At 37.0% G+C, this 13,039-nt stretch overlaps 1 protein-coding gene and 1 long non-coding RNA gene across 8 annotated transcripts in view; one reads left to right on the top strand and one right to left on the bottom strand.

Moving 5' to 3' along the window:
• The window catches only part of DCAF6 (DDB1 and CUL4 associated factor 6), a 130,416-nt gene that overhangs the window by 98,543 nt on the left and 18,834 nt on the right, over positions 1-13,039 (top strand). For 4 of the 7 annotated variants that reach the window (XR_005836355.1, XM_040636168.1, XM_040636170.1 and 1 more), the window contains one exon: positions 4,898-4,939. The exons of the other annotated variants lie outside the window; for them this stretch is intronic. Coding sequence is in view for 3 of the 4 variants with exons in the window: in XM_040636168.1 (XP_040492102.1) it covers positions 4,898-4,939 (42 nt within the window). In the remaining variant the exon portion in view is untranslated. The remainder of the gene's footprint in view (positions 1-4,897; positions 4,940-13,039) is intronic. 7 annotated transcript variants of the gene reach the window in all.
• The window catches only part of LOC121104000, a 35,925-nt gene that overhangs the window by 243 nt on the left and 22,643 nt on the right, over positions 1-13,039 (bottom strand). Inside the window, exon 2 of the long non-coding RNA XR_005836356.1 lies at positions 5,849-5,972. This is a non-coding gene — a long non-coding RNA (uncharacterized LOC121104000). The remainder of the gene's footprint in view (positions 1-5,848; positions 5,973-13,039) is intronic.

Consider the following 13,039-nt stretch of genomic DNA (forward strand, 5'->3'; position numbering starts at 1 on the left):
TATGTATTACATTCTTTGAGCAAACTGCATTAAGAGGGGAATACAAAGTCTCACTGCTCTGTCTCTCCAGCGTTGAGACTTGCTGCTCCTCAATTTACAGACCAAGAGAAAGGAATGTTGAGAACGACCAACAGGCTATGTATGAAGTCAGGGTTATATTTAGCCATCAGACTGCCCTGTAGACAGCCTGGCCTTTATCAGTTTTGTTTCATTTAACATTCAGTTTCTTTAATGTTCTGTTTTTCTACTGACCCTGGGTTAAGGTAGTGTGATAGAAGTTCTCTTTTAGAGAACCTTATGTTTTTCTGTGATTTCTACTAAATAACTCAGTTTAGAAAATGAAAAATTACACCAAATAACCAACGTAACTACAATAAAGAATTGCTCACATGTTCATATAGTTTTCTCATTTTTTATTTTGTGTGATCATACGAATATATCTTATTTTTTAGTAGATAAAACAAATCTTTCAAAGCGTATTGCATTCCATACTTTTTAAAAGCTGTTTCTGCAGATAATGCTATCTTATTTCATTATAAGCTCTGCCCTTTCCCAGAGAATAAAATTTTATCTTTAAGTTCCTAAGCTTAAACAAGTGTGAAGAACCATTTCACATATTTCCATGCTCAATATACTGTTTATGAAATATTCTGATGTTTAGGTCAAGTGAGAAATATAATAAAAAGATGATATAACAGTGCCATTCTTTAGTGATAAATTAATGATCAAGAACATTATTATGTGGGTTTGAATCCTGGTTTTACTACTTAGCTGTATTTCCTCATTTAAATTACTTAATGTTTTTGTAAAGTTCAGTTTCCTTATCTATAAAACGGGGCTATGACTATCTAGAATGGTTATGAGAAATTTTAAAAATCCACCAATTGTTCAGTCCTAGGACCTGTCCAGTTTGAAAGCACTAAGTAAACGACAGCTGTGTTAAGCAACCAAGATGTCTGTGTGGCTACTCAGACTTTAAAACCAATTACAGTGAGAATGGCTTTAGGGATGAGGACTGACCGAGGACAAGCGAAAATCCCAAACAGTACTGCTTGAGTTCAGCAAAACTGCCTTTTGTAACTAGGAGAGGATATTTATTTATAATTTAGTTATGTATCTTTAGTTGCAAATCTTCCTTTAGTTATATTTAGTCAGAATGCTTATTAGGCAATGGCATTGTTTTTAAATGTAAAGGACGCAATCCCTCCCATTAGTTGTACTTAGAAATTAACCAAACATCTTCTCTTTACCTGCCACACATTAGTCTTTAGCATTTTTCGTCTCTATTTTAGACAAGTTAAACTTAGTTGTTTCTTTCCAGACCCAGAGGGATATCATCACCACTTCACGTGTACAATTAAGGTTAGCAAGCATAGCACAATTTGAAAATCAAATTGATGGTTTCTAAAATCCAGGGTGGAGAGTCTATAATTATTTTAGGCTTATACATTTATGGCCTTCTATTTATATAAGTGAATATATGTCCTTGTTTTTTTCTGTACTTATGTAACTTAAAGTGATGCGGAGGTCATAATTGAAAATAAAATTTAAGTATACACTTCCTAGTAAAATGGACCATATCATTTACCAGGTTTATTTGTTTAAATAAGAAATTAATATATTTTTAATAGATATTAGATACTTGCAAAATAATCCTAATTATTTAGCATCTTCTATCGAAGCTAATTATAACACTTTTATACCAAGCCTACTTTATAGCTGAGGAAACTAAGGTGCTAAGCAGAGTTTTTATATATTCTAGACCTAAAAAGGTTTTTTATTTGTTTGGTTTTTTAAACACAGTAGTATAACATCAGTGAGAAGGAGGATTTGGTGGGGAGAGTGGGTCCTAGAGAACCTAAAACTTCTTGTGGCGTATTATCCCTAGTTTGAAGATATGACCTGAAACTATAATATCTTTCCATTGAGCTTGATCATTTATTTATCATTTTCATAATACTTAAATGATTTATGTTTTAGGGATTCGCCTAGGGTTTGGATCTGCCACATAGTTGGCACCAGTAGCCTCGTTGCTCCAGGAGGCCCAGGTGCTAACCTAGAGCAGAATGTTTCAGAGGCAAGGAAATCAGGGACAGTGGCCTTGAGCTGACCCCGCTGCATGTGTGTACTCTCAAGTTCGTGCTCTCAGGGTTAGATCCAGATCTGACACCTCCTCTGGGTCTACATTGGCTTCCCTGATTTTTAAAAATTATTTATTACATATTATTTAATATTCTGTATATTCAGTTCAGGAATATAGCCTTAGTTTGTCCCATATATTATTTTGTTTTCTGTAGAACATAGTGGTGAACTTACTGAAGAATAATAGAAGAATAATAAAATTCTTACCCTTTAAGAAACTTACTTCTTAAAGAAGCAAGGACAAATCCACAAGCCATGGAACAGTTTTAATCAATAAGTGAAGTGAAATACAGTGTTACATGTATGTACATTCCAAGGTGATGCTAAAGGATTATAGTGACTTTCACAACTACATCAGTTTTTCTTTGAAATTGGCATTATTCTTTTCTAACTATTTGCCAAAAATTTTTAAATCGTGAAAAAATCTTCCTTCTGATTTTTTTCTAAATAATTTTTATAGTTCCTAACTTCCTTAGCACCATCTTGATTAAGTCTTGAACTACCTGTATAAGATATATTTTTAATATTTCTGCACCTTTCTAAGGATCCTTCATCCTTGAGACAACTGCCCATTTATCTTCTCTATTTGGAGAATAGGTATGTTGACTTTTATTCTTAAGAGAGAAAGTTGAGGATATTTTGCTTCTTAAGAACACGAAAAGAATCATTTACCAGCTTGTAAGTAAGCATTTGATTTCTGAGAATTTCTGTTTCCAAAGGGACAAAAGATTTCAAAGCTCTATTGTAAAAATCGTACCATTTGGTTCTTAGTATCTAAGGATACATTTCGTACTTCGATGACGTGCCCAACTAAGAAGACGCATGTCTTAAAGTTCCTTCATTGCTGCCGCTTGAGAAGCCCAGTCGAGATTAGTTTGGTTGAAGTAAAGAAATGGCCCTAATATGAAAAATGGTAAACGTATATACTTAGATCTGTACTTTAATGTGTATAAAGAATTACATAGTGGATCTCATATTTTTTTTTGCCCCAAATTTAATTTTTGACATGAAAGCTAAAAAGTTTGTTAACTAAGCCATTTTTGACACACATTTAATAAAAATATCAAAACAGTTCTTTGCAATGCAAAGTAATAATTTCTTTGTAAAGATTTGCATTTATAATCTGGTTAGATAAATATGACTTGGGTTTTCACTTTTGGGCTGAGATCAAGCATGAGAAGGAAATGTCTTAGAAAATAAAGGCCTTAACAACTAACATAGATGTTTTAAAATGGAATGCTGTTCTCATTAACGATAGCTGGTCTCGGTACAAATACAACTGGGACTGTCTATAGCAGAAGTCAGCCGACTTTTTCCTAAAAAGCCAGGGAGTAGATAAAGCAAAATGGAGGCTCTTACGTAGGTATTTATATAACCATTTAAAATGTAACTGTTTACAAATGTAAAAACTGTTCTTTGCCTACCGGCTGTTAAAAAACAGGCAACTGGCCAGGTTTGTCCAAAGAGCCATAGTTTGCTGATTCCTATTCTATAGCGAGTTACTCTTAGAGAAGCACAACTGTAGTCTGTGGTAAAATGCCTCTACTGGTAGATATACAGAGTTTAAAACAATGAAATCAGTGTCTAAATCACCACATATTTGATCCCCTTTAACTTTGTCTAGGGCAAGAGCATAGAACTTTAAATGGAAACTAAATTGAAGAAAGAAAGAATCGTTTAAACACATACTTTCCAATGATGGTATTAAAAAACAATAAATAAAAGTAGTGTGTGTATCCCTTAGTGATTTTATGTACTGGATTTAGAAATGTAAACGTGTGCCCTTGGAATGAAAGGAACATGCTATGGTTTTCTATTTATACGGTCTTCACATAAACTGTTTCCCCAGTGCCAAATCAATCTTACGGTAAATCGTATGATGGCCTGGCTGGTAGCTCTTTCTTTTGCCAAACCCAAGAGGTTTTTTGCTCTGTGAGAAGCATTTAAGTGAGCTTCCTGAAGAAGTTCTCACATAGTCTTGAAAGTTTTTAGTTATGGACTCACTCAAGAGGCTCTAAAGATTTTTTCCATAAATATGAAAGATCTTACTTGTTAACCACTTTTTAAAAAGTTTTTTTATGTGCATAGAAATGTGGTTCCATTTACCTAGTCTGGACTCTGTGGAACATAGCCTTGATGTGTGAAGTCAGAATTCTTCGTGTGTTCTAAATTTGCCATCATCTCTTTAGTCATCATCACAATCACTCTCCGTATTTCTAATGATTCGAGTGTATTCTTTGTTCAAGAAAATTGCAGAGAGAAAAAAAAAAAGTAACCGTAGAGAAAGAAATGAACTCCTAGAGAGTTAAAAGCTCTGTTACTGTTTGCTTGCTTGCTCTGCAGTATATGGTTAGGACAAGTGAGTCAGCTCAGGGCTTAATGATTTTTTCTGAAAAGAGCAGCACAGCCCTGGGGAGCATAATGTAGGTGTTTGCAGGGGATGGCCTTGGTGCTGTGAGTCAGTGCAGCGCCCTACACTCTGTGACTGCTTCGGTTCTCATCTATTTCAAGATAAAAGGGATTAAGTGCAAAGTCTTCCTTCTGCTCTGTCTTCAGTGAGTGTTTCTGTTTCTTTAATTTCCTCATACATTTAGTTGAATGACATACTCTCACATAAGACCTTAAATCACAAAGAGAAACAAAAGTTTTCTTAGATTTAGGTGATTAACGATTAAAGTGGTGACCTTAATGCTTTAAATATTTGGTTCTTTGAAGTCTTTGTGAGTGACTTTAGTTATTGTGTTCCCTTCACTAGATTTAATATCAGAGGAACAACAATAGGTGATAGAATAATGAGGTAATTCAGTATGTTCCTTCATTATTTTATTTTTTCTTTATGATGAATTTGCCAGGTCCTCTTTTTCCACAGCTAACCACCTTTCCTATTAACAGTTAATCCTTCTTTAAACTTACTGAACTCTAAGTGCTAAGCATTGTAAAGCAGGTTGCTTTTCACAAACTATATTTAGCTGCATGCACTGCATGGGAATAGAACGAAAAGAAATTTCCTGTGTGCGGATGTGACTGATGTTCACTTCCACGTGTGTCATATGACAAAGTGACTACACTCTAAGATGGTGTGCTTTAAAGTAGTGGTCACTCATTTTGAATATTTTGTTGAAGAATGCAACTTACTTTTTTTAAAACTTGATTGAGCTACCAATTAGCAATAGCAGCTTTTTGTTATTATTCAAATGTACTCCTTTTCCTTGAGATCAAGAAGTTAAAGTGGACTTGAGTCTAATTCTGTGCATAGGTTTAAAATCCTGTTTGTTTTTTTTTAAAGAAAGCTGTTTTCTTATAAATAGCTTAATACTTAATGTCACATGTCAAGATGATCTCTAACTCTCAGACACTTCTATAATTTGAAGACTAACAGTGGGGTACGTTTTTAAATACAACTTTAAAGTGAACTTCAATCCCATTGTTCATCTACCCCAAACCTGGTTTACTGACAAAATCAATCTTGTCCCTAATTCCAGTGACACATGTCTGTTATTTGCCATTCATTAGTTTCTAAAACAAGGGGGATTATAAAACATAAAATGGAATTTGTTTCAGGGCTCTTTGACTTTCTGCTTTATACCTTTTATCCCAAGTACTCAAAGCCAGTTTCTGCTTTTACAACTATGAACTAATAAACGTAAAGCAGAAAATGTGACGCTTCCCTTCCCTCAGCGCTAATGAGATTAGACTCCTTCTTTACCTCACTTCTTTCTTTCCTACATGGAGATCGTCTGGAGCAATTTCTCAGCAAAGGTAGTTGTTTCCTGACACGTGTAGTCTGCCTCCCCTTTTAGCAATTGGTGATGCTCAAGGAATGTAGAGCTCTGCTTAAGATAAAATTGAAAAAATAAAATTAGAAACACAAAGTTATTGCACGTTATTTGTGCTGCTCACATAGCAGGGGACAGTTGGGGACTGTCCTGTAGTGTTCTGTGACTGTGTCTTACTGTAATCTGCTGAGATTCTGAATGATCAGTGCCATATTTAATCTTTTCTTTTAATAATAAATAAAATGGTGGTCTTCCCTACTCTTCACTCAACTGCTATTACCTCATTGCCTTTCACCTGGTCTCCTATTCAAACGGTCCTCCAGCTGCTTCCAACTGTGTCCTCATCACAGCCGCTTCCAGGGGCTCTCCAGTGCTTGTGAGAGACAAAAACTCCAGCTCCTTTGCCTGGTATGTAGGGCATTCTCTGTTGTGGCTGCTGCCAGAAATTGCTGGACCTCTCGACAGCAGACCTATTTGGAGTGTCTCTGAATACACTTAATGCCTCTGTTGCTCTACTCACTTGGTGCCCTCTACCTGAAATGCCCTCCTATCACCATCACCATCCTGTTGGCCACCTCAACTCAACATTCATCTTAAGCTGCTTCTTTTTAAAACTTTTCCTGGCCCATACATTCCATAGTCCCAAGTAGGACTGCGCATTTCTTCTGTGTGCGCTTCCGTCCATCTGTTAACGCTGCCTGTAACACTTCACTGGTATGCGTATGTATATGTATAGAAGATGTAAGCACCTCTAAGGCTAGCCCAATAGTATATACATGCAGGGGTGCCTGGGTGGCTCAGTTGTTAAGCGTCTGTCTTCGGCTCAGGGCGTGATCCCAGGGTCCTAGGATCAAGCCCCGCATCAGGCTCCTCCGCTGGGAGCCTGCTTCTCCCTCTCCCACTCCCCCTGCTTGTGTTCCCTCTCTCGCTGGCTGTCTCTCTCTCTGTCAAATGAATAAATAAAATCTTAAAAAAAAAAATAGTACATACATGCATATGCAAATAAGAGTTGGCAAAGAAGACATCTTTTTATCTAAAACTCTAAGTTTTTATCCATATCTCCTTCGATGATCTGGCTAACTGTTTTCTTCCTTTGATTTCCTAAACTTGAAATAAATAAAAAGCTATGAATTATCGTCCCTTGAATAAGGGTTTGAACTGTGTAGATCCACTTATATACAGATTTTTTTATAAGTACAGTACTATAAATTTACAGTACTGTAAATTTTCTCTTCCTTATGATTTTCTTTTTTTTTTATATTTTTTTAAAAGATTTTATTTATTTGAGGGAGAGAGCACAAGCGAAAGAAGGGGCAGAGGGAGAGGGAGAGGCAGACTCCCCGCTGAGCGGGGAGCCCAATGTGGGGCTCAATCCCAGGACCCTAAGATCATGACCTGAGCTGAAGGCAGATACTTAACTGACTGAGCCACCTAGACACCCCCCCTTATGATTTTCTTAATAACATTTTCTTTTCTCTAGCTTACTTTATTGTAAGTAGATAATATATAATACATACAACGTACAAAATATGTGTTACTTGCCTATTTATGCTATCAGTAAGCCTTCTGGTCAATGGTAGGCTATTAGTCAGTTTTTAGGGAGTTAAAAGCTTAATGTAGATTTTCAACTGCACGGGATGTGGGGGGGGTCCATGTCCCTAATTCCCACGTTGTTCAGACATCAACTGTATTGTTTCAGAGGTCGCACAACCTTCCCACATATTTGATGACTCCCTAAAAAGACTCACAGAACTCAGATTCACTTGTAATTATGACAAAGGATAAGACGCATCAGACAGAGTCTGGAAGAATCTAAGTATATATAAGCTTCCAACATTCTCCCTCCCAGCATGGGCCGTATAACGTACTCCTTCCTTCAGCAAGAAAATGCAGTAACGCTTGTGTAGTGTTTCTGTCCAGAGAAGCCTGCTTAAGATTCAAAATCCAGCATTATTATTGGGGGCTGGTTATGTAGACACCCTCCACACCCAACCACAGCTACCTAAATTCCAGACCCAGAAGGAAACTAGGTGTTCATGTTATTTATTACAGGCGATCTGGGCAAGCAGGTACATTAGGATTCAGTGTTCCAGGCAGGCAGTACATTGTAGGGAACGTTCCACAGGTCGAGTTCCCAGATGCCAGCGAAGGGCCAGCCTTGGAAGCTGACCCTTCTAAAGATAGCAGCATCCAGGCCCGCTGTCTCGTCACTTTACGAATACATTTTGAGGGAAAAATACATTCCCCACCCCTACACGCACGGAACCCGTGTCCATGTCTTTTTTTTTTTTTTCCTGCCGCCAGAGTTGTCAAGGATTTATTTACCACAAAGTGTGCACATGAGCTATCTATCCACTTCCCACGCTGTATAGCCTGGGATCGATTTGGTGACTCTGAGGGCCAGCTGGGCCTCTCTTTCCACGATGGCTTTGTGGTTCTTGGAGGAAACATTGTGAGCGATCTCAGAACAGTAAGATCTCTTGCAGAACAGGAGTGCTTCCAGCAGGAACTTCCAGAAGCTGCTGGGCAGCACGTGCTGTTTTCTTGTTGCCCTAAGTGATCTGACACTTCACAGTGGTGTCACAAAATTTGGGAAATACTGCATTATGTATAAACCTCTTTTTGGGATTCACAAAACTAGCATGATGAAGCGTCTCAGAAAACTTGCAACCAAAAAACTCTTCAGCTTTGCTTAATCCCTTACTTTGCACATTTCACAAACCCATCTTGTGGAACACCTACAGAAATCTCACAATTTGGAAAGGGCTCTCGCAATTACGTTCTGAATTGTGAGTATCAAGTTCGTTAGCTACCTAGACTAGAAGACTTTTTCACACCTGCACAGTAAGGGATTTCTTCCTATAGGTTAACTCAAAATTCACCTGCTAGAATTCTACTCATGTCCTTATGTTCTGTCCTTAGTACAGTATCCTTTTATATTAACCTCCTTTGGCTAACTGAATTACTCCTTAAGTCATTTAATTCCCTGTTAAATACATCAGTCATCTCCCCAGTCTTTGATTAAGCCCTTTTTTCTACCCTAAAATTTCTTTGTTCCCCCACAAGGCATTTTAATAACACCAATAATATCAATTAATTTGTACCACTCCAGCTGAATATAATGGTGGGTGGTGGTGGTGGTGGTGGTGGTTTTGGTTTGCCCTGGTTTTAAGTAGGCTTCACGCCCAGTGTGGAGCCCAGTGTGGGGCTTGAACTCACGATCTTGAGATCAACACCTGAGCTGAGATTAAGAGTCGGACTCTTAACCGACTGAGCTACCCAGGCGCCCCTGTAATGGTGTTTTATAAAAGGATTTACCATATTGAAAACAACGGGCAAAGTAATTCATATTTCATATTTTTAGTGCTGTTTAATTTCTCCTTATGTTTTAGTCTGGTCCTCTAACTTCAAAATGTGCCAATTTATTTATTTATTTTTAAAATAGAGCTTATAGACTATTTCTGATTTTTATAACTTCCTAATTTGATCTTGGAATTATCTTAAATTTTGCTGACCATTTAGAAACAGAATTTTCTAGAACATGCTGTATTAAAAATAAAATACAAAGACTTTTAGGGAAGAGGAAGGGATCAAAATACAAAGTCGGGAATCCAAGTTTTTATTTTCTCAGGTCAATTATATGTTAGATTCGTTCTAGGTTTTTTTTTCTATTTAATTCTGTCTCCCAAATAAATAGCTGATACCTTGAGATGTTTTTGTTTTTCCTTTGACATTTCTTGATGAATCAGTTTCATATTTATTATTTTATCCATTCAGTAAACCTGTATGAACCAAACACTGTGGTGGAAGCTGGTGATAGAAGGATAATGACAACACAGCCTTCATTAGCTCTTGGTTCCTTGGGATACACAGACACATACAAATAATTTTAAGTTAGTAATTGCAGCGATAGAGTTTTTCACAGGCGCTGGCATCATCAAGGGCTCTTCACCTAATCTAAGGAGGGGGAGAATTCTATTTTTGTAATTCTTGGTTTGTGACACACTATCATTGTTGATTCATGTTTGGTTCCTTTTCTTTATTCACTTACTTAATAATAAGTAAATATCCATAAACCCACCACCCAACCCAAAATTGAAAGACTCCCGGTAACTTAGATCTGTGTATACTCCTCTCCATTCTGTCCCCCTGCCCACCTTACCGGGGCAGCCACTCTTCTGAATGTTATATTTATCATGCCTTGCTTTAAACAAAAAATTATCACAAATATAAATGCCAAAATAATATATCATTTAATTTGTTTTACCCACTTTTAAACTTGATAAAAAAGGATATCATCTGGATATGGGATTAGGACTTGCTATTTCTTTCTCAGTCGACATTATGTTAAGATTCATCCATGTTGTTACATGTAGCTGGTGCTCAATTTTCTGCTATATAGTAATCCATTATATGACTGTTCCATAATTTATCCCTTTTTCTGTTAATGGGCATTTAAGTTTTCAGTTTTGCTGTTGTTAACAGTGCTGGTTTGAACATTCTGAAACATGTCTCCTTGGGCTTTTCTGGGGTGCATAGCCTACCTAGGAATGGAATGTTTAATTTTACAAGACAACCTCAAATTGTTTTCCAAAGTGGGAGTGTAAATTAATACAATCACGAAGTAATCACATTGATCCACAACTTGGTTTTGTCACTTTTTTTTATTTTGCTAATTGATTTGGTGTACAGTGGTATCTCATGGTTTTGATTTTCATTTCTCTATTTACAAAATGAGATTATGCATCTCTCATTTGTTTGTTGGCTATATCTGGTTTTCTCCTGGGTTGTTTTAATTGAGTTGTTTTTCTTTTCCATGTTGATTTTTTTATTATTTATTAAGGACTTCTTAGTAGATTTTTTATATTAACTTGTATCATTTGTAAGTGTGCAAATATTTTGTCTGGTTTGTGATTTTTTTTAAGCCGTCTTTTGAGGAACAATTCTTAATTTTAATGTAGTTGAATTTTATCATTCTTTAATGCAGATCACTTTTTTTTTTTTAAGATTTTATTTATTTATTTGACAGAGAGACAGGCAGTGAGAGAGGGAACACAAGCAGGGGGAGTGGGAGAGGGAGAAGCAGGCTCATAGCGGAGGAGCCCGATGCGGAGCTCGATCCCAGAACGCCGGGATCACGCCCTGAGCCAAAGGCAGACGCTTAACCACTGAGCCACCCAGGCATCCCAGATCACTTCCTTTTATTTAAGAAATCCTTACTTACCCTGGAATTCCAAAAGCTGAAAATTTTCTTTTGAAGTTGTCTTTTGACAATTTAAGATATTAATCCATCTGGAATTTATTTTTATTTATGATGTATATGTGTGCCCATGTAGATAGCCCTGTTTTCCTAGTTCATTTATTAAATGTTGAATTTCCCCAGGGTGCTGCTATGCTACCCATCATATTACAGAGTTCCTTTCCATATAAACACAGGTCTGTTTCTGGGCTCTCTGTTTTGTTCTATTGGGCAGTTGTTTGCCTCTCCATCAATATCATACTCTTATCATTACTCTATCTTTATAATCTTAATATCTTCTAAGTCTCTTCAAGTCTCTTCTCTTTATTTTTCTTTAGAAAGGACTTAGCTATTCTTTGTCCTTTAGTCTGTTTTATGATCAACATTTTAAGTTCCACACACGAGTCATCAGATTATGATTATAGTTGTAATAAACCTGTAAATAAATTTGGAGAATTGACTATCCTCAACAATATTAAGTTATCTCTACATTTATTTAGATCTTTTAAAAAATGTCTTTCAGTAACATGTTATAATTTCCTACAAATAAGAATATCTTTATTTATAGACACTTTCATCTTCATTGCTGTTGTAAATGCATTTGTTTTAAACTTGTGCTCTCCTAATAGTTTGTTGCTCGTGTTTAGAAATTCAGTTGACTAGGGGCGCCTGGGTGGCTCAGTCATTAAGCGTCTGCCTTCGGCTCAGGGCGTGATCACAGGGCCTGGGATCGAGCCCCACATCGGGCTCCCTGCTGGGAGCCTGCTTCTTCCTCTCCCATTCCCCCTGCTTGTGTTCCCTCTCGTGCTGGCTGTCTCTCTCTGTCAAATAAATAAATAAAATCTTTTTTAAAAAAAAGAAAGAAATTCAGTTGGCTTGTATAATGATCTTATATCCACCCAAATATTTTTCTGTTATATCTATTAATTGGCATGTAATTTCCTTTTAGTTTTTTGGTTTTTTTTTATATAGACAGTCATATCATTGCGAACAGGAGTTTTCTTTCCTCCTGTTCATTCTTACTGCTTTCTGTGTTTTGGTTAATGAGGATAGTAAAAAATCACACCTTGTTCCTGATTTTGAAAAGAATGTCTGCATGAGTTTATTTAGGTTGGTGTTTTAGGGTTTTTGTAGATTCCCTCTATCAGGTTAGGGGGTTCCCTGCTGCGCTAGTTTACTAACAGTTTTATCATGAATGAATATTGATTAAATCAAGTACATTTTCCTCATCTATTGAGTTATCATGTATTTTTTCTCCTTTAACCTGCTAATACAGTAGATAACACTTGGAAATGTCCTAATATTAAACAATTTTTTGGGATGCCTGGGTGGCTCAGTCAGTTAAGCATCTGCCTTCAGCTCAGGTCATGATCCCAGAGTCCTAGGATCAAGTACCACATCAGGCTCCTTGCTCGGTGAGAAATCTGCTTCTCCCTCTGCCTGCCGCCCCCTCCGCTTGTGCTCTGTCTCTCTCTCTCTGTCTCAAATAAATAAAATCTTAAAAAAACAAAACAAAAAAACCCCACCAATCTTTCAGGTGTGTCTTATGACCCAGAATGGAGTCTATTTCGGTGAACGTTCAACTTAAGAAGAGTGTGTATTCTGCTATTGTTGGTTGAAGTAGTCAATCGATGTCCATTGTATCCAGTTGATCAGTGGTGTGGTTGAGTTCAGCTGTGTCCTTACTGTCTGCCTCCTGGATCTGCCCCTTTCTGAGACAAGGGTGTTGAAGTCTCCAGCTATAATAGTGGATTCATCTATTTCTCCTTTCATTTCTGTCATCTAGTTCTCCTTTCATTTGCCCCATATGTTTTGACCCTCTCTGGTTAGGCACATATGCCTTAACAATTGTTCAGGGGGAATTGACTCCTTTGACATTGTG

The sequence above is a fragment of the Ursus maritimus genome, unplaced genomic scaffold (genome assembly GCF_017311325.1).
Source record: "Ursus maritimus isolate PB19 unplaced genomic scaffold, ASM1731132v1 scaffold_2, whole genome shotgun sequence".
Lineage (NCBI taxonomy): Eukaryota > Metazoa > Chordata > Mammalia > Carnivora > Ursidae > Ursus > Ursus maritimus.